This window comes from Odontesthes bonariensis, chromosome 23, assembly GCF_027942865.1.
Source record: "Odontesthes bonariensis isolate fOdoBon6 chromosome 23, fOdoBon6.hap1, whole genome shotgun sequence".
NCBI lineage: Eukaryota > Metazoa > Chordata > Actinopteri > Atheriniformes > Atherinopsidae > Odontesthes > Odontesthes bonariensis.
The window spans coordinates 4,018,748-4,041,628 of record NC_134528.1 but is presented as its reverse complement, the minus strand read 5'-3'; the positions used below and the strand labels follow the sequence as shown (position 1 = coordinate 4,041,628).

The following is a 22,881-nucleotide window of genomic DNA, read 5'->3' as shown; positions in this document are numbered from 1 at the left end:
ATCACCTGAGAGGAGGTGTGGGGCAGCGGGACATGAATGGGATCACCTGAGAGGAGGTGTGAGGCAGCGGGACCTGAATGGGATCACCTGAGAGGAGGTGTGGGGCAGAGGGAGATGAATGGGATCACCTGAGAGGAGGTGTGGGGCAGAGGGAGATGAATGGGATCACCAGAGAGGAGGTGTGGGGCAGCGGGACATGAATGGGATCACCTGAGAGGAGGTGTGGGGCAGCGGGACCTGAATGGGATCACCTGAGAGGAGGTGTGGGGCAGCGGGACATGAATGGGATCACCTGAGAGGAGGTGTGAGGCAGCGGGACATGAATGGGATCACCTGAGAGGAGGTGTGGGGCAGCGGGAGATGAATGGGATCACCTGAGAGGAGGTGTGGGGCAGCGGGACATGAATGGGATCACCTGAGAGGAGGTGTGGGGCAGCGGGACATGAATGGGATCACCTGAGAGGAGGTGTGAGGCAGCGGGACATGAATGGGATCACCTGAGAGGAGGTGTGGGGCAGCGGGACCTGAATGGGATCACCTGAGAGGAGGTGTGGGGCAGAGGGAGATGAATGGGATCACCTGAGAGGAGGTGTGGGGCAGAGGGAGATGAATGGGATCACCTGAGAGGAGGTGTGGGGCAGCGGTAGATGAATGGGATCACCTGAGAGGAGGTGTGAGGCAGTGGGAGATGAATGGGATCACCTGAGAGGAGGTGTGGGGCAGCGGGACATGAATGGGATCACCTGAGAGGAGGTGTGGGGCAGCGGGACATGAATGGGATCACCTGAGAGGAGGTGTGAGGCAGCGGGACCTGAATGGGATCACCTGAGAGGAGGTGTGGGGCAGCGGGACATGAATGGGATCACCTGAGAGGAGGTGTGGGGCAGCGGGACCTGAATGGGATCACCTGAGAGGAGATGTGGGGCAGCGGGACATGAATGGGATCACCTGAGAGGAGGTGTGGGGCAGCGGGACATGAATGGGATCACCTGAGAGGAGGTGTGGGGCAGCGGGACCTGAATGGGATCACCTGAGAGGAGGTGTGAGGCAGCGGGACATGAATGGGATCACCTGAGAGGAGGTGTGGGGCAGCGGGACATGAGTGGGATCACCTGAGAGGAGGTGTGGGGCAGCGGGACATGAATGGGATCACCTGAGAGGAGGTGTGGGGCAGCGGGACATGAATGGGATCACCTGAGAGGAGGTGTGGGGCAGCGGGACATGAATGGGATCACCTGAGAGGAGGTGTGGGGCAGCGGGACATGAATGGGATCACCTGAGAGGAGGTGTGGGGCAGCGGGACATGAATGGGATCACCTGAGAGGAGGTGTGAGGCAGCGGGACATGAATGGGATCACCTGAGAGGAGGTGTGAGGCAGCGGGACATGAATGGGATCACCTGAGAGGAGGTGTGAGGCAGCGGGACATGAATGGGATCACCTGAGAGGAGGTGTGAGGCAGCGGGACATGAATGGGATCACCTGAGAGGAGGAGTGGGGCAGCGGGACATGAATGGGATCACCTGAGAGGAGGTGTGAGGCAGCGGGACATGAATGGGATCACCTGAGAGGAGGTGTGGGGCAGCGGGACATGAATGGGATCACCTGAGAGGAGGTGTGAGGCAGCGGGACCTGAATGGGATCACCTGAGAGGAGGTGTGGGGCAGAGGGAGATGAATGGGATCACCTGAGAGGAGGTGTGGGGCAGAGGGAGATGAATGGGATCACCAGAGAGGAGGTGTGGGGCAGCGGGACATGAATGGGATCACCTGAGAGGAGGTGTGGGGCAGCGGGACCTGAATGGGATCACCTGAGAGGAGGTGTGGGGCAGCGGGACATGAATGGGATCACCTGAGAGGAGGTGTGGGGCAGCGGGACATGAATGGGATCACCTGAGAGGAGGTGTGGGGCAGCGGGACATGAATGGGATCACCTGAGAGGAGGTGTGGGGCAGCGGGACCTGAATGGGATCACCTGAGAGGAGGTGTGGGGCAGCGGGACCTGAATGGGATCACCTGAGAGGAGGTGTGAGGCAGCGGGAGATGAATGGGATCACCTGAGAGGAGGTGTGGGGCAGCGGGAGATGAATGGGATCACCTGAGAGGAGGTGTGAGGCAGCGGGAGATGAATGGGATCACCTGAGAGGAGGTGTGGGGCAGCGGGACATGAATGGGATCACCTGAGAGGAGGTGTGAGGCAACAGGACCTGAATGTGGCTTTCTGTTTGCCTCCTTAACTTCCCTCGGACTCTGAGGTCTGAACAGGGTCAGCAGGTTCGGGTCCCACACTGCCGGTCAGACTGAATGTTATCTCCTTCATTCCCTCTGGCCGTCCTGGGCTGCTCAGCGATGCCAATCTCCAGACCACAGCGCCCCTTTTGACTCGGGCTAATTAGGCGTCACATAATTACCAGCGTGTAAACAGACGTGGAGCCAACTGAGGCTCACAGACACGCCGCCGTTCTTCCCAGAGGAAACCCGTTCAGGGCCGAGGCACAAGATGGAGGACGTCAGGAGGCATGCGGGGAACTGAAGGTCCAAACGAAACCAACTCTCTCCTGGGATAACACAGATTATCTACCCAATTACTGACACAGCATAACCCCCGATGGCAGGAAGAGACGACAGAAAAGCACTTTCTGAGAACGCTTTAATCCTTCAGAGCGTGATCAAATCTGCCGAACAGAGAAGCTAACAAACAGAGAGATTTGGATCCAACATGCGGCCCAACGACCTGAAACAGGCGTCAGCTGCAGATACGAGGCTGTAAACTCCTGACGTTACAGCCGCACCTGTACTGGCGAGGACAGCGGAGTCTCCAGCTCTGCAGTTCACTCCCAGCTCAGAAAATACCAAAATAACAGCAGGAGACCGGTGGGCCACGTCACCGTGGCTCTTATGAGCCTCATTTGTGTTTTACTGACATTAAAAGTAGGGCTGGAATCTAATTAATCACATGATTTCCCTGATTAATCACGATTAATCGCATTTGTACGCAGAATCCAAAAATGAATCCAAAAGTAGTGTATAGCTTTTAGCATTTAGCTTTATTTTAAATGTGCTGCCATATGAATGAAAGTGCCATAACATTTGTTGTGCAAACACACTTTTAACATCAGCATCTTTCTGTAGTTTTTATGTAGAAGCCTCGCTCCACTGTCTGTTTCCTTGAATGACTTGCTGCTATCAGTTGTGTGTTTTGCCTTTAAGTGATATTTTAGACTGGAACTACTACGCTGAGAAGACAATTCAACTTGGCAGTGTTTACAGATGACTTTGGTTCTGTCGACTCCGCCGTCTGGAAGAACTTTAACATGAAAATGGCCGAGTAAAAGTTCCGTACCCTTCTCCATGTTTGGTGGATCCGCCGATTACTTTCTTTTCCTGTTCCACAGCAGACAGCAGCAGACTTTTACTAAATAAAAGTCTGTGAGCAACAGACTTTTACAAAATAAAAGTCTGTGAGCAACAGACTTTTACAAAATAAAAGCCTGTGAGCAACAGACTTTTACAAAATAAAACCTGCGTTAATGCGCAATAAAATATTTATCAGCGTTAAATAATTAGCTAGTTAACGCTGATATTAATGAGTTAACTCACCCAGCCCTAATTAAAGAGCTGAAAGTCATTTGCTAACCTGCACAAAATCTGTCATCAATAAATAAATCTGCAGGATTACGGCAGGGAAGAAGATTTTAACTAAATCTAAAATGAAACACCAAAATGTTGATGGTGTAACCGGTCGGTTTGTGTCACATGATCAGATGATGATGTGCAGGAACTTCTCAGACTGTTGGAGGTTTCCTCTTCTTCGTGTCTCCATGTGAAGCCGGTCTTTGCCTTCTCTCAGTGGTACAAACTTTAAACCTGAAAACTTTAAAGTGCTTCTCCTCAGGAGTGATGCTTGTGATTCTGATGCCCGCATTTCTTCTGCAGCTGGACACATCTGCGCCTGAACAGGAGCAGTGTTCACGCTCGGCCGGGTATTTCAGAGACTTTAAACAGTCTCTGTGTGTCTGCAGCGCTGGAGGCTAACTGCGTCTGACAGGTGGATAATACGACAACAGCTCGCCGGCCTCCTGTGCGGCGCTGGATAAATAAAGAAAGGAGTTCAGGTCGGAGGAGATTGATGAGGCGGCCACCTCTCCGTCTGACAGAGGAGAGCCGGGAGGAGGTTTTTATTTCAGGCTCCGTCTCAGCTGATTGAACTTATTAATGTTCCCAGATGCAAATGTGACAACAAGCCGACGGGGGAGCCGAGGAGGAGAGAGTCAGGAAAATATCAACTTAAAGACGAGTTAGAACGACTCAGCGATCACGAAGAAGCTGACTGAGTTAAACAGAACAACAGCAGACAGACTTTATTTGGTCGAAATTATAGAGAAATGCTTGGAAGCAGCAGAACAAAAGCAAACTGACTCATTGGCTGTGTTTGAAACCGCCTACTTCTCGTACTACTCCTACTAACTTTAACTTTTTTTAAGTTCCTGGATGCATACTAGATTCTCCTAAATGTTGGGTATGCATCATGAGGTTACTACTCATACTCAAACTACCCAAGATGCAACGTAACGTGACGTCGCCGATCGTCATTTCCTGTCAAAACGGCAGTTTCAAGCTAGCTACAACGAGGGTAGCTTCACTTCCTGTTTTCAAAACAAAAGCACCAATTGTATGGTAATGGCTTTCCCTATGATAAAAGGCAACGGGTATTTTATTTTGTGAAAATAACCGGAAGTGCGTTGCTCACTGCGGCTAGCTTTAGTAGCGCCGAATTCGTGGGCACAAAATTGTAAACAGCCGGTATTTTGTCAGGTTTTCAACACGTTGGGGATCTAAACGACTACTTTCTCTCCTGAAAATGTTTCAAATGTTGCTAAAGTTTACAGAGTTTAGAGCTTAAGAGAAATCAGCTTCAGGCCGGCTGATTTCGGCTCGGGCAGGAGCGAAATGCATTGTGGGTAAACGCTCTGCATACTGTCTGATCGATGAGTATGGAAGTATGTAGTATGTAGTATGCAGTATGTAGTATGTAGTAGGCGGTTGGGAACACAGCCATTTAGAGTTTGAACAGCTTCCTGGATTCACCCTGGTATTCATTTAAGGAGCTCTTTGGAGGTCAAATAAACTTCTAAAGCTCCAACGTGTTTCAGCTCGCTCGCCTTCGTCAGGGAGTCGGACAGATTGATGTCAGTCAAAGGTTATTTTCAAATGAACCAAACGACAAGAACCCTCATTCATCAGCAGCTGATAGAACCACACGGACGAGGGATTACTGTGGGAAACCTTTGTCCAGCACCACGATCCAGAGTTCCATTCACAGCCTTTACTGTGCAGAGAAGAAGCCTGATGTTAGCCTGATGTTAGCCTGATGTTAGCCTGATGTTAGTCTGATGTTAGCCTGATGTTAGCCTGGTGTTAGCCTGATGTTAGCCTGATGTTAGCCTGATGTTAGCCTGGTGTTAGCCTGGTGTTAGCCTGGTGTTAGTCTGATGTTAGCCTAATGTTAGCCTGATGTTAGCCTGATGTTAGCCTGGTGTTAGCCTGATGTTAACCTAATGTTAGCCTAATGTTAACCTAATGTTAGCCTGATGTTAGCATAATGTTAGCCTGATGTTAGCATAATGTTAGCCTGATCTTAACCTAATGTTAGCCTGCTGTTAGCCTAATGTTAGCGTGATGTTAGCCTGATGTTAGTCTGATGTTAGCCTGATGTTAGTCTGATGTTAGCATAATGTTAGCCTGATGTTAGCATAATGTTAGCCTGATGTTAACCTATTGTTAGCCTACTGTTAGCCTAATGTTAGCGTGATGTTAGTCTGATGTTAGCCTGATGTTAGTCTGATGTTAGCCTGATGTTAACCTAATGTTAGTCTGATGTTAGCCTGATGTTAACCTAATGTTAACCTAATGTTAGCCTGATGTTAGCCTAATGTTAGCGTGATGTTAGCCTGATGTTAACCTGATGTTAGCCTGATGTTAGTCTGATGTTAGCCTGATGTTAGCCTGATGTTAGCCTGATGTTAACCTGGTCCAGAGGCGGCGTCCACTTCTCTGGGCTCGGAGGCGTCTGGGATGGAGCGTCACCATGGAAACGCGTGCTGTGGTCAGAGCCGTCAGTGTTCCAGATCTTTGTTGGAAGAAATGGAGCAAAGAGCCGAAGGAGCATCCAGCCTGCTGTCAGCAGCCAGTCCCTGCAGCCAGGCTCTGGGATGGGATGGGCTGGATCAGGGCCCCAATGAGCAAAGCTGGCTGAACTATTGATGGTGATGGAGAGAAAACAACCATCCCATTCATGCTGTGTGAGCGAACTGGTATTAATGAAGTTGTGGGGACATTCTTCTCTCCACACAGCCTCACACTGTGATGCTGTAACTGGAGCTGCCTCATCATAAAGTGGAGCTCCAACAGACAGCACACAGACCGGCGCTAATTAATGTGAGTTCATGTAATGTCCTCTGAAGTGATGGAAACACACACACATCATAAATTAAGATATCCAGGCTGCTGAACCAGCTCCCTGCTCCATAGTGGCTCTTTGTGCCCACACTGATTAATTTCACACATTTATTTTTGCTTCTCTGGGAATAAATAGTACAAATATACACCCCACAGAGGTGGCTGCACACGCAGCTGGAATAATGACTAATTGAGCGTGTACACAAATGTAAATTCAACAGTCTCGACTGACTCCTGCAGAAATCCTACATAAACCTGCCCGTGAGTTCGGATCACCGTGCACCGCTCTGGGTGTGTTAGCGTTACATTATCGGCACGTTAGCGCCCCTGATGTCCTGCAGATCCTGACTTCTATCATGTCAAACTAACAGCTGAAGAAGAAGCTTTCTAGCTGAACGGTTCCGTTCTGTAACCCATCAACCTGCAGCTGTGTGGAAAAGGGTGTTTCCAACACAACACCGGTCCTCTCCTCACTCTCGGTGTGCTAACGCTACGTTATTGGCATGTTTCTGATAAAGATGTAGGTGTTTAATGAGGTTAATGTATCCAAAGTGTTTAAACGCAGTAATTAACGGTACACATGCATTACTAGGAGTTACGCTGCGTACATCTGTGGCTTGGTCCATCACTGTTGATGAGAAAGCATCATTTGCTAGCATCTGCCGCTAGCTTATAGCTACAGCAGCCGCTAGCTTACAGCGACAGCAGCTGCTAGCTTACGGCTACAGCAGCCGCTAGCTTACGGCTACAGGAGCGGCTAGCTTATGGCTACAGCAGCCGCTAGCTTACAGCTGCAGCAGCTGCTAGCTTACGGCTACAGCATCCGCTAGCTTACGGCTACAGGAGCGGCTAGCTTACGGCTACAGCAGCCGCTAGCTTACAGCTGCAGCAGCTGCTAGCTTACGGCTGCAGCAGCTGCTAGCTTACAGCTGCAGCAGCTGCTGACCTCACAGAGAGGGCGGAGCTGAGCTGCTGACCTCACAGAGAGGGCGGAGTTGAGCTGCTGCTCAGTCTGAAAACAGAGGTGTTAAAACAGGGCTGAGACAGAGAGCCGCCGTGCTTATACCAGCAGGTATTTAGACCAAAGTCTGACTCAAACATCTCAATAAAACTCAGAAAATTGTGTCAAATGGTGTAAAAAAAAAAAAAAAAAAAGGTGTAAAAAGTAGGACTGGGGGAGTAAACTCGTTATTATTGCGTTAACTTGTTAATTATTAAACGCCTATAAATATTTTATCGCGCATTAACGCATTAAAATAAAAATAAACTAGCAGCTAACATCACCGCTACAGGTGTTCCTCGGTCTGTGTGTGAAGCTCACGGAGCTAACCGGCGCTACTTCCTGTTTTACTTGTTTCAACATAAAAGCACGTATTTCAAAATATATTAAAAAAAAAAACTCCTGCATTTACAGCCAAGTTGAATTGTCTTCTCAGCGTAGTAGTTCCAGTCTAAAATATCACTTAAAGGCAAAACACACAACTGATAGCAGCAAGTCATTCAAGGAAACAGACAGTGGAGCGAGGCTTCTACATAAAAACTACAGAAAGATGCTGATGTTAAAAGTGTGTTTGCACAACAAATGTTATGGCACTTTCATTCATATGGCAGCACATTTAAAATAAAGCTAAATGCTAAAAGCTATACACTACTTTTGGATTCATTTTTGGATTCTGTGTACAAATGCGATTAATCGTGATTAATCAGGGAAATCATGTGATTAATTAGATTAGTCCTAATAAAAAGGCCTAATATGTCAGCCCAGAATTGACACTTTTACTTTAATGATCCTCGGGGCTCCGTTCAGTCGAACAGGCAGCAGTGATGGAGACCAGCTGTGCACGAGTGATATTTGTCATCCACACATGTTTGGACGGTAAATAGAGTGAGGCTGAACACTCCAGTCCTCACTCAGTCAGAGTTTTCTCCCATTGTTTCCACTTCCCGAACAGTCGCTGTGATAAAGAGCTTTTTCTCTGCACTCGGTGAACAAACACTGAGCAGCTGCCCCAGAGGAGGAGAGTTTGGACACCATCCGTCAGATTCCTCTGATCATAAGTTACATGAAGACCCACCACTACAGTGGACTTGGCTTTTTTTCACTCCTATTTAGAGTAAACAAGATGTTTAAAACTTCTAATTATTCATATTTGTGTTTTAGGTGTAAAGAGCTCAGTGTGTTTAAAAGGAAACTAAAGATGCCAGCAGAGGGCGCTGCTGCACAGAGGGTTCTCTGAGCGATACGTTATGAAACAGGATGAGACCGTTACAGCTGAAGCATCAGTGGGTGAGAAGCGTTTTACTGCAGTGAGCTGATCGTTTGTTCCCATTTCTTTAGCTGCATCTGTGAAAAACAGCTTCATAGTTTCAACTTTTTTGTACATTTACGTTAAAACTGCTTTCAGTTACCAAAAGAGTCAAATTAATATAAGAAATTCTGTTTAAAAGAAATCCTAATCCAAAAATAATGTACGTTATCACGTCTAAAAGTAGAAAAAAAACAGACAATAATAAGAATTATATGTTATACAACATCAAGAAAAAGTAAATAAGATTCAATTTAAAGCTTAAAAAAGGAATATAAGATATAATCTAATGACTAATTATGGAACAATTAATATAAATTACATGATTAAACTGTTTTATGCCTCCAGAAATGAATAATCTAGAAGCTCTTTGTGGGTTTTAGACTGGAATTAAGATTTGTTCCCATTTCTTTAGCTGCATGTGTGAAAAACAGCAAAGATAACACAGTGTGACAGACAGAAAACAGGATTTCTGCAGCAACAAGCTGATTCCCAAAGAGCTGTTAGCTGAAAACTTGGCATATCTCAGCATGGTGTGCAGTGTGTCCTTAAAACATTTGAGGAAACTGGACGCATGGAGGACAGAAGAAGAAGTGTCAGGCCTAAAGAACTATCTCCAGCAGATGAACAGGATCTGAAAGTGATGTCCTTAAGAAAGAGGAAAACATCCAGCAAAGACCTGACACAGGAGCTGAGAGATGCATCTGGACCTTCAGCTGATCCATCTGCTGTTGGCCCAAGCCTCATCAGAAATGGGCTCCATGGAAGGGTGGCTGTCAGGAAGCCGTTCTTAAGGAAGGGAAACAGGGAGAAAAGGCTGAGCTGTGCCAAAGGACACAAGAAGTGGGCTGAAAATCAGTGGCAGCAGGTCTGATGGAGGGATGAATCCTCCCCAGAGCCCGGAGCTCAACATTACTGAAGCAGTGTGGGATCATGTTGGCAGAGAACGCAACAAAAGGCAGCCCACATCCAAAGAAGAGCTTTGGGATGTCCTTCAAGAAGCCTGGAGAACTATTCCTGAAGACTCCTTAAAGAAAGGACAGAAAGCTCGTCTGAGAGGGTTCAGGCTGTGCTGGAGGAGAAAGCAGCTCAGAGCAGATATTCACTTTAAAGCTGCTCAGAACTGAACTAACTCTGGTTCTGCCTCAGATTCTGGGTTTATGTTCATGTTGGAACATGTTTCAGTGAATCTCTGCAGCTGTTACCATGGAAACATCTGCAGATATTCACTTTAAAGCTGCTCAGAACTGAACTAACTCTGGTTCTGCCTCAGATTCTGGGTTTATGTTCATGTTGGAACATGTTTCAGTGAATCTCTGCAGCTGTTACCATGGAAACATCTGCAGATATTCACTTTAAAGCTGCTCAGAACTGAACTAGAGCTGTAACAAAATCCGGGTTATCCGGTTTTCAACCCGGATAAATACGTCACCCGGGCAGACCGGATGGTGACATGCATTTGATCCGCCTTAAAAAAAAAACAAAAAAAAAACAAAAAAAAAAAAGATCCGCCCAAGTTGAGCCAGACACATTTCATTATGTCAACAAATGGCAGTTACAGCGCTCTTGCACCTTTGTCGTGAGAGAAATGATGAAACCGGAATATATATATATATATATATCCCTCTTTAGTTGCCTACTAGTTCAGTCACGAACACACAGTCACAGGCACACACTGAGTGAAACGAAACCTAACTCCCGCCCCGTTTGTCACGAGCCCGTTTGTTGTTGGTTAAGTGAGCCATGCCCCCTACTGATCCGTCCTGATTTGCGATCCGTCCGGACGGGACGGATCCCCGCTGACTCGTACTGCTCGAACGGATCACTCTGCGAGTCGCGGGTCGCGGCGCATTCGGCTCTGCTCGCTCGCAACTCCTAGTTGTATAAATGAGCCACGCCACCAGCCAATCACAGACTGGTAGTTTTCACAGACTGGTATTTGTGTGATAAATAATAAAAAAATAAAGAGGAAGAATTGTAATAATCATGTTAGAACTGGTGTAGTTGGGTGCTAGCTAGCTAGTCCCGCCCCGTTTGTCACGAGCCCGTTTGTTGTTGGTTAAGTGAGCCATGCCCCCTACTGATCCGTCCTGACTTGCGATCCGTCCGGACGGGACGGATCCCCGCTGACTCGTACTGCTCGAACGGATCACTCTGCGAGTCGCGGGTCGCGGCGCACTCGGCTCTATCTCTCTGCTCGCTCGCAAGCTGAGTCGGGCGAATCATGCCGGCTCTGGGTGACTCACGGCCAGTCGAGTCACGCGGCAGAATCGAAACTTAAAAAGATCCGAGTTGGCAGTGATCCGCTACTTGCCCGTCTGACCCGCTGAGTCACTCAGAGCCAGCGATTCAGCGGTCAGATGGGCAAGTAGCGGATCATCACTGCCAACTCGGATCTTTTTAAGTTTCGATTCTGCCGGCAGCAAGGATTGTCGTCGTCAACCCGTCTGCTGAAGCCTCTGTAGCTCGCTACAGGCTCGGTTAGCGTGGCTTCATGCATCTTGTACAGTCGTTGAAAAATAATCATTTCATGTCTGGCTTTCAGATAAAATGGCATTGAATTATTACTTGACATAAATGAGTGAACTTGTAGCCGTAGGCTGCTCTTTGATTTATCAAAATGAATTGATAAATGGGAAAAAAAAAAAGGCGAGGTACATAGCTACTTAACGGCAGAAAGGTTTTTTTTTTTTTTTTTTTTTTTAATAAGTGACTCAAGTGATTCAAGTGATCCGTATAACTCGAATCACCTCCTTGAAATGATCCGATCGGCCCGGATCACCCAAAAGATTCGAGTTAAGCATCTCTAAACTGAACTAACTCTGGTTCTGCCTCAGATTCTGGGTTTATGTTCATGTTGGAACATGTTTCAGTGAATCTCTGCAGCCGTTACCATGGAAACATCTGCAGATATTCACTTTAAAGCTGCTCAGAACTGAACTAACTCTGGTTCTGCCATCCAGCTTTTTATGGATATATTTAAAGAAATGAAGCTGATCAGGTCTGCTGCACAGCTGTAAATCCTCTCGTTTCGTTCGGTTTTATTTCCATCATGTGAAGCACTTTGTATATTTGTACAAAGTAGAATAACGGCGTACCGTAACTTCTAACTCCGGCTGATTGATGTAGTAAAGTAAAGTTTAAATCTGGTTAAATCTGTTAACTTGGGAGCAAAACACGCCCAAAAACTACATCAGCCAGGAAACAATTCATCCACTATTCTAAGACAAAAAACCATGAAATGTCCCTTTATTCACTGAAACACTGAATATAATACTGTTTGCAGCAACATGCATAAACACTGGTCTGAATGCAGCCGAGGGAGCTTCAAACGTGGGCCGAGGAGGCGTTTAAAGTGAGGTAACGATGGGGCTCAGAGCTGGAAGATCCAACCGGTCCTTACGAATGGATCACTTTGGGCAAATATCTCTGAGGGCCGCCCCTCTGAAACTCATCGTTCTGTCGGCTGCTGTGGATGAACTCTGTCAGCTGTTAGATTCTGTGTGTAACAGCAGTCTGATTCTCTTAATCCTCAGTCTGGGTGTTGACTTTGTTCAAATTAAACCTCAGATCTGAGAGGAAGGGAGACGGATTACATCGGATGAGTTTGTCTTCCTGCAGGTTTAATATCTTCTGTCTGTGTTTGGGAACCAGCTTTCATTAGTGTTCAGATATCAGATATTAAAGCTTAGCAAGCTCAAACATGTCAAACAGGGGCAGAGAGACAGGAAACAGGGGGCAGAGAGACAGGAAACAGGGGGCAGAGAGACAGGAAACAGGGGGCAGAGAGACAGGAAACAGGGGGCAGAGATACAGGAAACAGGGGGGAGATGACTGTAGCCTCTATAAACGGGGCGCCCGAACAACCCATGACGCCACCTGGAACCGGTTCCTGAGTCTAAACAACACACCTTCCTCCACACCTGAGCATTTTCACTCACCTCCGCAGCAGTAGTGTGTGTGCGTGGCTCGGACCTGCTGCAGCAGGCGCTCCATGGCCTCGATGTGGCCCCGCCTCCTGGGCTCCCTGCCGTCGCTCTCTCTCCAATCTGGAACAAAAACCAAAGAACCACCGTCACCTCATCCACCCATCATCTTAGCCAGATGGGACGTATAATCCCTGCAGAGAGTTCTGGTTCTGACCCGGGGCCTCCTCCTAGGAGGCATCCTAACCAGAGGAACCAGCTCAGCTGACTCCTTTCCAAGTGGAGGAACAGCGGCTCTACTGGAGCCCCGCCCCCCGGATGGTGGAGCTCCTCCCCCTGGAGCAGAGACTCCTCCCCCTGAGGCAGAGACTCCTCCCCTGAGGCAGAGACTCATCCCCCTGATGCAGAGACTCATCCCCCTGAGGCAGAGACTCCTCTCCCTGAGGCAGAGACTCCTCCCCCTGATGCAGAGACTCCTCCCCTGAGGCAGGGACTCCTCCCCCTGAGGCAGAGACCCCTCCCCCTGATGCAGAGACTCCTCCCCCTGAGGCAGAGACTCCTCCCCCTGAGGCAGAGACTCCTCCCCCTGATGCAGAGACTCCTCCCCTGAGGCAGGGACTCCTCCCCCTGATGCAGAGACTCCTCCCCTGAGGCAGGGACTCCTCCCCCTGAGGCAGAGACCCCTCCCCCTGAGGCAGAGACTCCTCCCCTGAGGCAGAGACTCCTCCCCCTGAGGCAGAGACTCCTCCCCCTGAGGCAGAGACCCCTCCCCCTGATGCAGGGACTCCTCCCCTGAGGCAGGGACTCCTCCCCCTGAGGCAGAGACCCCTCCCCCTGAGGCAGAGACCCCTCCCCCTGAGGCAGAGACTCATCCCCGTCCCGGAGGTTCAGAACCGTGGCCTCAGATCTGGAAGAGCCGACTTTCATCCCGGCTGCTTCACACTCAGCTGTGAACTGAAGGTCCTGAAGAAGCCAACAGAACCACATCATCTGCATAAAGCAGAACTGGAACCCTGAGGTTCCCTCCAGATCCTGTCCATGAAGCCACAAACAGGATCGATGAGGAGGGGCAGCCCTGGTGGAGTCCAACACGCTCCGTAAACCAGAACCACTTTGGACCCAAAACATGGACGCAGATCTGACCGTGTTGAACTGAGACCGGATCACACACGACTCTGGTACCACAGAATCTAAGGTTTTATATTTCAGGACATGAACGATCATCAGATCTTAACATGAGGTAAACACAACCTTTCTTTTTCCCACGCCTGCAGCTTATTAGAACCATCTGCAGTTGTTCTGTTGTGGTTCTGCCCACCAGAATAAGTTGAACCTGGCTTACAGCGGAGCCCCTGAGCTGTAATGAAAGCTCTGACCTTGTTGTATAACAGGCTGGTGGGGAAGGAATATCTGAGTGAACTCCACAGCCATAGCACACAAACCACCCAGAATGCACCTCTCTGTAGAAACAAATCTACAGAAAAATGTGACAACAGAAATCTGTGAAAGAGTGCTACTGGTTACCGGAGGCTCTAAGAGGTGTAGTCATGCTTTCACTGCTGATTTCAACACACACCCACGCACTCTAAAGAACACAGAAAACACTCAAACAGAAAACACAGAGAAAACACAGAGAGAACACAGAAGAAAAACACACTGAAAATACAGAAGAAAAACACACAGTAAACACACTGTAAACACACTGAAAACACACAGAAAACACACTGAAAACACACTGAAAACACACTGAAAACACAGAAGAAAAACACACTGAAAATACAGAAGAAAAACACACAGAAAACACACTGAAAACACACAGAAAACACACTGAAAACACACAGAAAACGCAGAGAAAACACACAGAAAACACACAGAAAACGCACAGAAAACACACTGAAAACACACAGAAAACACACAGAAAACACACTGAAAACACACAGAAAACGCAGAGAAAACACACAGAAAACACACAGAAAACGCACAGAAAACACACTGAAAACACACAGAAAACACACAGAAAACACACTGAAAACACACAGAAAACGTACAGAAAACACACTGAAAACACACTGAAAACACTGAAAAACACACTGAAAACACTGAAAAACACACTGAAAACACACTGAAAAACACACTGAAAACACACAGTAAACGCACAGAAAACACACTGAAAACACTGAAAAACACACTGAAAACACACAGAAAACACACTGAAAACACACTGAAAACACACTGAAAAACACACAGAAAACACACTGAAAACACACTGAAAACAATGAAAAACACACTGAAAACACACTCAGCTCAAGGATGAAGCACTCGTAAAGAAAGGAGTCGTGACGGAGAGTAGAAACCGATGTTCCCCCCCGAGGACCTCAGAACATGACGCTTTATGATTCAGAGGTGATGCTCGCCGTGCTCAGCTGAGACAAACTCAGCTTCATGGCCACCAGGAACAAACCGGTCAACCCAGGTTCTCCATCCTGGATGATGCTGGAGCTCCACGAACACCTGATCCAGGTTTCTGACCTGTTTAACCAACCCTTTAACTGTCAGAGGGATGGTGATGAGTCTCTGACCCCTGTCTCTATGACTCTCTGACCCCTGTCTCTATGACTCCGGTCTCTATGACTCTCTGACCCCTGTCTCTATGACTCTCTGACCCCGGTCTCTCTGACTCTCTGACCCCTGTCTCTATGACTCCGGTCTCTATGACTCTCTGACTCCGGTCTCTATGACTCGCTGACCCCGGTCTCTCTGACTCTCTGACCCCAGTCTCTATGACTCTCTGACCCCTGTCTCTATGACTCTCTGACCCCGGTCTCTATGACTCTCTGACCCCTGTCTCTATGACTCTCTGACCCCGGTCTCTATGACTCTCTGACCCCAGTCTCTATGACTCTCTGACCCCTGTCTCTATGACTCTCTGACCCCGGTCTCTATGACTCTCTGACCCCTGTCTCTATGACTCTCTGACCCCGGTCTCTCTGACTCTCTGACCCCAGTCTCTATGACTCTCTGACTCCGGTCTCTATGACTCTCTGACCCCGGTCTCTATGACTCTCTGACCCCTGTCTCTATGACTCTCTGACCCCGGTCTCTATGACTCTCTGACCCCTGTCTCTATGACTCTCAGACCCCTGTCTCTATGACTCCATGACCCAGGTCTCTCCGACTCCATGACCCCGGTCTCTATGAAGCGCTGACCCCAGTCTCTGTGACTCTCTGACCCCTGTCTCTGACTCTCTGACCCCTGTCTCTATGACTCCGGTCTCTATGACTCTCTGACCCCTGTCTCTATGACTCTCTGACCCCGGTCTCTCTGACTCTCTGACCCCTGTCTCTATGACTCCGGTCTCTATGACTCTCTGACTCCGGTCTCTATGACTCGCTGACCCCGGTCTCTCTGACTCTCTGACCCCAGTCTCTATGACTCTCTGACCCCTGTCTCTATGACTCTCTGACCCCGGTCTCTATGACTCTCTGACCCCTGTCTCTATGACTCTCTGACCCCGGTCTCTATGACTCTCTGACCCCAGTCTCTATGACTCTCTGACCCCTGTCTCTATGACTCTCTGACCCCGGTCTCTATGACTCTCTGACCCCTGTCTCTATGACTCTCTGACCCCGGTCTCTCTGACTCTCTGACCCCAGTCTCTATGACTCTCTGACTCCGGTCTCTATGACTCTCTGACCCCGGTCTCTATGACTCTCTGACCCCTGTCTCTATGACTCTCTGACCCCGGTCTCTATGACTCTCTGACCCCTGTCTCTATGACTCTCAGACCCCTGTCTCTATGACTCCATGACCCAGGTCTCTCCGACTCCATGACCCCGGTCTCTATGAAGCGCTGACCCCAGTCTCTGTGACTCTCTGACCCCTGTCTCTGACTCTCTGACCCCGGTCTCTATGACTCTCTGACTCCGGTCTCTATGACTCTCTGACCCCGGTCTCTATGATTCTCTGACTCCGGTCTCTATGACTCTCTGACCCCGGTCTCTATGACTCCCTGACCCCGGTCTCTATGACTCTCTGACTCCGGTCTCTATGACTCTCTGACCCCGGTCTCTATGACTCTCTGACTCCGGTCTCTATGACTCTCTGACCCCGGTCTCTATGACTCTCTGACTCCGGTCTCTATGACTCTCTGACTCCGGTCTCTATGACTCTCTGACTCCGGTCTCTATGACTCTCTGACCCCGGTCTCTATGACTCTCTGACTCCGGTCTCTATGACTCTCTAACTCCGGTCTCTATGACTCCCTGACCCCAGTCTCTATGACTCTCTGACTCCGGTCTCTATGACTCTCTGACCCCGGTCTCTATGACTCTCTGACCCCTGTCTCTGACTCCCTGACCCCGGTCTCTCCGACTCCATGACCTCGGTCTCTATGACTCTCTGACTCCGGTCTTTATGACTCGCTGACCCCAGTCTCTATGACTCCCTGACCCCGGTCTTTATGACTCGCTGACACCGGTCTCTATGACTCTCTGACCCCGGTCTCTATGACTCTCTGACCCCGGTCTCTATGACTCTCTGACCCCGGTTTCTATGACTCTCTGACCCCTGTCTCTATGACTCTCTGACCCCGGTCTCTATGACTCTCTGACCCCGGTTTCTATGACTCTCTGACCCCTGTCTCTATGACTCTCTGACCTCGGTCTCTATGACTCTCTGACCCCGGTCTCTATGACTCTCTGACCCCGGTCTTTATGACTCGCTGACCCCGGTCTCTATGACTCTCTGACCCCGGTCTCTATGACTCTCTGACCCCAGTTTCTATGACTCTCTGACCCCTGTCTCTATGACTCTCTGACCCCGGTCTCTATGAAGCGCTGACCCCGGTCTCTACCAAGCGCTGACCCCTGTCTCTCTGACTCTCTGACCCCGGTCTCTCTGACTCGCTGACCCCAGTCTCTATGGCTCTCTGACTCCGGTCTCTATGACTCTCTGACCCCGGTCTCTCTGACCCCGGTCTCTATGACTCTCTGACCCCGGTCTCTCTGACCCCGGTCTCTATGACTCTCTGACCCCGGTCTCTCTGACCCCGGTCTCTATGGCTCTCTGACCCCTGTCTCTCTGACTCTCTGACCCCGGTTTCTCTGACCCCGGTCTCTCTGACTCGCTGACCCCAGTCTCTATGGCTCTCTGACTCCGGTCTCTATGACTCTCTGACCCCGGTCTCTCTGACCCCGGTCTCTATGACTCTCTGACCCCGGTCTCTCTGACCCCGGTCTCTATGACTCTCTGACCCCGGTCTCTCTGACCCCGGTCTCTATGGCTCTCTGACCCCTGTCTCTATGACTCGCTGACCCCAGTCTCTATGGCTCTCTGACTCCGGTCTCTATGACTCTCTGACCCCGGTCTCTATGACTCTCTGACTCCGGTTTCTATGACTCTCTGACCCCCGTCTCTATGAAGCGCTGACCCCGGTCTCTCTGACTCTCTGAACCCTGTTTCTATGACTCTCTGACCCCCGTCTCTATGAAGCGCTGACCCCGGTCTCTCTGACTCTCTGAACCCGGTCTCTATAGCCGCTTTCGGACAGACCGTTCTAAGAAAGTAGTTATCAGAACTACCCTCCTCGAATTTCGTTCTGATAACTATCCTTCCCCAGCGGAACTGTTTCAGTCTGCATTCGCACATGAGTCGGGACCTGATAGGGACTCATGCGCCGCGCGCAGCCGTCTGCTTCAGTGACGTGTTAGCCGTTAGCCGTTTAGCGCTACATTCAAACACAAAACAAAATGGTAAAAGTAATGAGAGTAGAAAAAACACCACCAAGAAGCTAATATGGAGAGTGGGGAGGCCACTGTGTTTATGGTCTGTATGATGGTGATATTAATCATGGACGATCACATCAGGCGTCTAATATCGAGGCTGGAAAAGCTCACACAGAGTCAGGAGATACTTTTTCATTTCATGAAGGAAGAAAGGAGAGCAGCGCTGCAGACAAATGAGACCAGTGTAAGTTTAACTTATTAAACACCCGCTGGTTGTGTCTGTGTCTATGAGGAAACATTTCAGCCGTGATAGCATGACAAGGGGCGTAGCTACCGACCACCACACACCTCCGTTAGATTCGTTCTATAGAACCATGAAAAGACCCGACCTCGGAGAAGGAGCTAAATAGTTCTAGGAACTGAGGGAGAAAGCCCCGAGTTCCTGTATGTCCGAACACGGGAGAAAACGGCCCCGCGGATTAAAAGGTAATTAGAACTGCCAAAGGTTCCTACAGTCCAAAAGCGGCTTTTGACTCTCTGACCCCGGTCTCTATGACTCGCTGACCCCAGTCTCTATGACTCCCTGACCCCAGTCTCTCTGACTCCCTGACCCCAGTCTCTCTGACTCCCTGACCTGTGTCTCTGAATGAAGTCGCTGCATAAAAACCTTAAACTGGAGACTTTGAGAGTCGCTGTAAAGCTCACAGTTGGTGTGTCCTTCAGTTTTCTGGGTGACTCAGTGAGAAGCAGAGTGAACTTACTGGATGGAGCAGCAGATGGAGGGAGGGAGGAGGTGGGTGGCCCCCAGCCCTTCATGTTGTACGCCGACACTCTAACGAAGTAGAGCTGACCCTGAAAAACAGAAACCATCTGTTAACAGAGCTAGGCTCAGACGTAAATACAAAGCGAGTCCATGGACACGTCCTCAGAGCTCGGAGCAGGATTATTTCGTGTCCACAAACGTTTGGACAGGCAGCGTAAAATCATTCTTCATCCTGTTTCCTGTGCAAACAAAGTTAGCTGCCGCTAAACAAAGAAATCTGCCAAAATGTTTGAACCTGTGCGTTCGATGAGGGAAATGAGTGGACCTGAAATTACTTTGGTGTTCTCTGCTGTCACTGAGCAGCTCATTTCTGTGGGCCAGAGGTGTGTAGTAACCAGTTACATTTACTTCTGTATGTTTTTGAAAACATTATACTTCTAGGAGTAGTTCTAAATCTCTATACTTTTTACTTTAACTTGAGTAGATGTGTGCAGCAGAAACTGTCCTCTTACTCCGCTACATTAGGCTACAATGAGCTGGTTACCTTTCTTCTTACCTCTTTGGTATTCTACGCCTCATTATTTTTATCCCCCCGCGTACGCCTCATTTTAATGTTTTATTCTGACAGAGAGAGAGACTTCCGCCAAAGGCTCTACCACCTGACTGTGTTCCACCAATCAGACGTAGCCGTGCAGTCTGGTCACGTGACCGTACTCGATCTCAGCGGCGGGACGGGTTAGCTTTAGCATTAGCAGTTGTAGCAAACAAAGAAAGAAACAGATGAAAAATGTCAGAACCAACGGTGGGAAATGAAGACGCAGACGAGGCCTCATACTGAAAGCATGTTTACCTTACAAAGAGTGAGAAACAGCAGCTAAATTATGTGTCTTCTGTGTCAACCAAAACAAACGCACATTTCAGCAGAAACTCAACATCTAACTTGAGGAAACATGTAGCGGGAAGTTTCCTAAACTCGTTTTTCCCCCCATGGATAGGTGAATGTTTGTTTTTTAGGTTACATATGGGTTACATATGTTTTAAAAGTCACGCCCACGGGATTTTTCCCATGTTTTTGGTTTTGTGTTTTTTCATGTTTTAGGTTGTTTCATGTCTTGGTTTTTGAGTTCATGTTTAGTTAGGTTTTTCCATTGTTTTTTCACTCACTTCACCTGTGTTTTCCCCATCAGCTGCACTCATTCACAATCACCCAGTTCCCCATTTAGCTTCCAGGCTCCCCTGTTTCTTTGCCAGATCCTACCCGTCAATATCCCTCATGCCATGCCACGACCCTACTTCCAAGCTAAGTATTTTTCCATGTGACGTCAAGTCTTTTGTTTTGTCAAGTATTTATTCCACAGTTTAGGTTTTTTGTCATCCGGCTCAGCCGCGCTTTTGTTTAACTTTGTTTTTTGTGTGAAATAAAACCCTGTTTGCTAACGTTTCCTAAGTCTCTCTTATTTTTTATTGAAGTACTTGAATTTACCTGGATTATTTTAATTCAAGCTATTTTGTAATTAATTAATTAATTAAAATTTATTTTATCAATTGGATGAACTCTAACTGGCCTAAAGATGATTATTTAGTATTTTTGTCTGTCTGATTGAATGCTTGTGTTAACAAGGTCAGCTGGTCCAGTCCAGAGTCCAGACTAAACATGGAGAAGCAGCATTTAGCTGTTATGCTGCAAACAAGTGGAACAAACTGCCAGTGGAGATTAAACTTGCACCAAATGGAGACATTTTTAAATCCAGGTTAAAGACATTTCTGTTCTCATGTGTCTGCACGATATCTTTGAACTTATCTGGACTGTTGCTTGTTTTCAAATTAATTTAAATGATTTTATTTGTTTCTCATTATGTTCTTTTATGTATTTTTAATGCTTCTTCCACTCCCTGCTGCAATGCTTTTATTTTATGTGAAGCACTTTGAACTGTTTTGTACATGAAATGTGCTACAAATAAATTTGATTTGATTTTGAACAAATAAATCAGACGTTACTCAGTACTTGAGTAGTTTTTTCACCAAGCACTTTTTTACTCTTACTCAAGTAATTATTTGGATGACTACTTTTTACTTTTACTTGAGTACAGTTTTTGGCTGCTCTACCCACCTCTGATGTGGGCTCTGTGGGTGTTTGCAGCAGGTATCTTAGTCTTTGCAGCACTCTGTGGATTGTTTAGCTTTACATTTATCTGAAGTGTCTCCGTCTGTGGCCCCTGACTCTAACCCTGAGCCCCGCCTCAGTGATACCTGTGTTTAAACAACCAAAGACTCAGCCCTGACACTGTGAAACAGCATGTAAATGAGTGCTGCTGCACGCCAACACGTGACATTTTCTGGCTCGGCTCATTATCCACCCACAGAGTGTCTCCCGCCCTTTCCATTCAGACGGCGTGTTCTTTTCTAAATGTTTTCAGGGCTCGCTGCAGCTCTAAATGGCAAACAGCAGATGCAGCGCAGTCAGAGAAGCTTTTACAAACGCAAATATGTCTGTTAAAGCTCTCCGGAGCATCTCATCATAAAACCAAGGCGGCGTCCGATTCTCCCGTCCACGCAGGAGTCCAGAGGCGGAGCCGTAAAGATCCGCAGCTTCGGCCTGCAGCAGATGGCGTGGAATGGTCATATTTGCTCAGTGTTCCCACAAACTGCATTAAAGTGGAAGAAAAGAGTGTTAATGTGTGACGGGAGGAGGAGGAGGATGCTGCGGTTACCGTGGAGAGGCTGCTGATGGTGCACTTCAGGCTCTGAAGATTATCCAGCACCATCTCACCGGCGAGCAGCGAGAAATCCTTCAGGCAGCTCCACTCCGCTGCGAACACACACACACCAACGGGGGTTAATTATCCGGCAAACAGCTTATCTTTTCACCACCAATCAATAGTTCCTCACGAGGTGATGAAATCATCATTAACCTTCTGAGCGCTCGGCTCGCGGCCCCTGGCTGTCTCCAACTGTCACTTCCTGTCTCTGTTTATATCCATCTCTGCCCCGCACAGACGCCCCGATGTGGGATCTCAGCGCCGATACAAGAACAGCGAATAAAAACCACCGAGCGCGTAATAAAGGATATACCAAGTTATATAAAACCACTGCAACGTTTCTGAACCTGGTGAATCTTTTCTGTTCACCTCGTATGAGCCACCTCGCAGCCTCAGATACTCAGAGGCCAAGGCCAAGACCAAGGCCCAAGGCCCAAGACCCAAGACCCAAGGCCGGGGGCAAAGACCAAGGCCCAAGGCCCAAGACCCAAGACCCAAGGCCCAAGACCAAGGCCCAAGGACCAAGACCCAAGACCCAAGGACCAAGACCAAGGCCCAAGGCCCAAGACCCAAGACCCAAGGCCCAAGACCAAGGCCCAAGGACCAAGACCCAAGACCCAAGGACCAAGACCAAGGCCCAAGACCCAAGGCCCAAGGACCAAGACCAAGACCAAGGCCAGGGCCGGGGGCCGATTCTCAAATCTTAAACTGCTGGTCAGAAATCTTGTCTGACTTTCACAGTGTTGGAGAACGTCACCCTGTCACATGACTTTAAAGCCTCAGAGGGCTGAGGCGGCAGCAGAAGTAAGGACATCAACCTCTACTCTGATTGGCTTAGGGCCTCGCTGACATCATCGTGTGATGAAGTGCTTTTTTTCATTTAGATTTCACTGAAATTAAAATGAACACGTTTTTGTTGCCAATCATCATATTGTTGGAAATGAGC

General features: G+C 48.4%; 1 protein-coding gene across 2 annotated transcripts in view; it reads right to left on the bottom strand.

Annotated features, from left to right (window-relative positions):
* Positions 1-22,881, bottom strand: part of ankfn1a (ankyrin repeat and fibronectin type III domain containing 1a) — a 124,088-nt gene that overhangs the window by 28,034 nt on the left and 73,173 nt on the right. For both annotated transcript variants that reach the window (XM_075457329.1, XM_075457330.1), the window contains exons 12-14: positions 21,888-21,985; positions 19,175-19,265; positions 12,705-12,812 (exon numbers count right to left, since the gene is read on the bottom strand). In XM_075457329.1, coding sequence (XP_075313444.1) covers positions 12,705-12,812; positions 19,175-19,265; positions 21,888-21,985 — 297 coding nt within the window. The remainder of the gene's footprint in view (positions 1-12,704; positions 12,813-19,174; positions 19,266-21,887; positions 21,986-22,881) is intronic.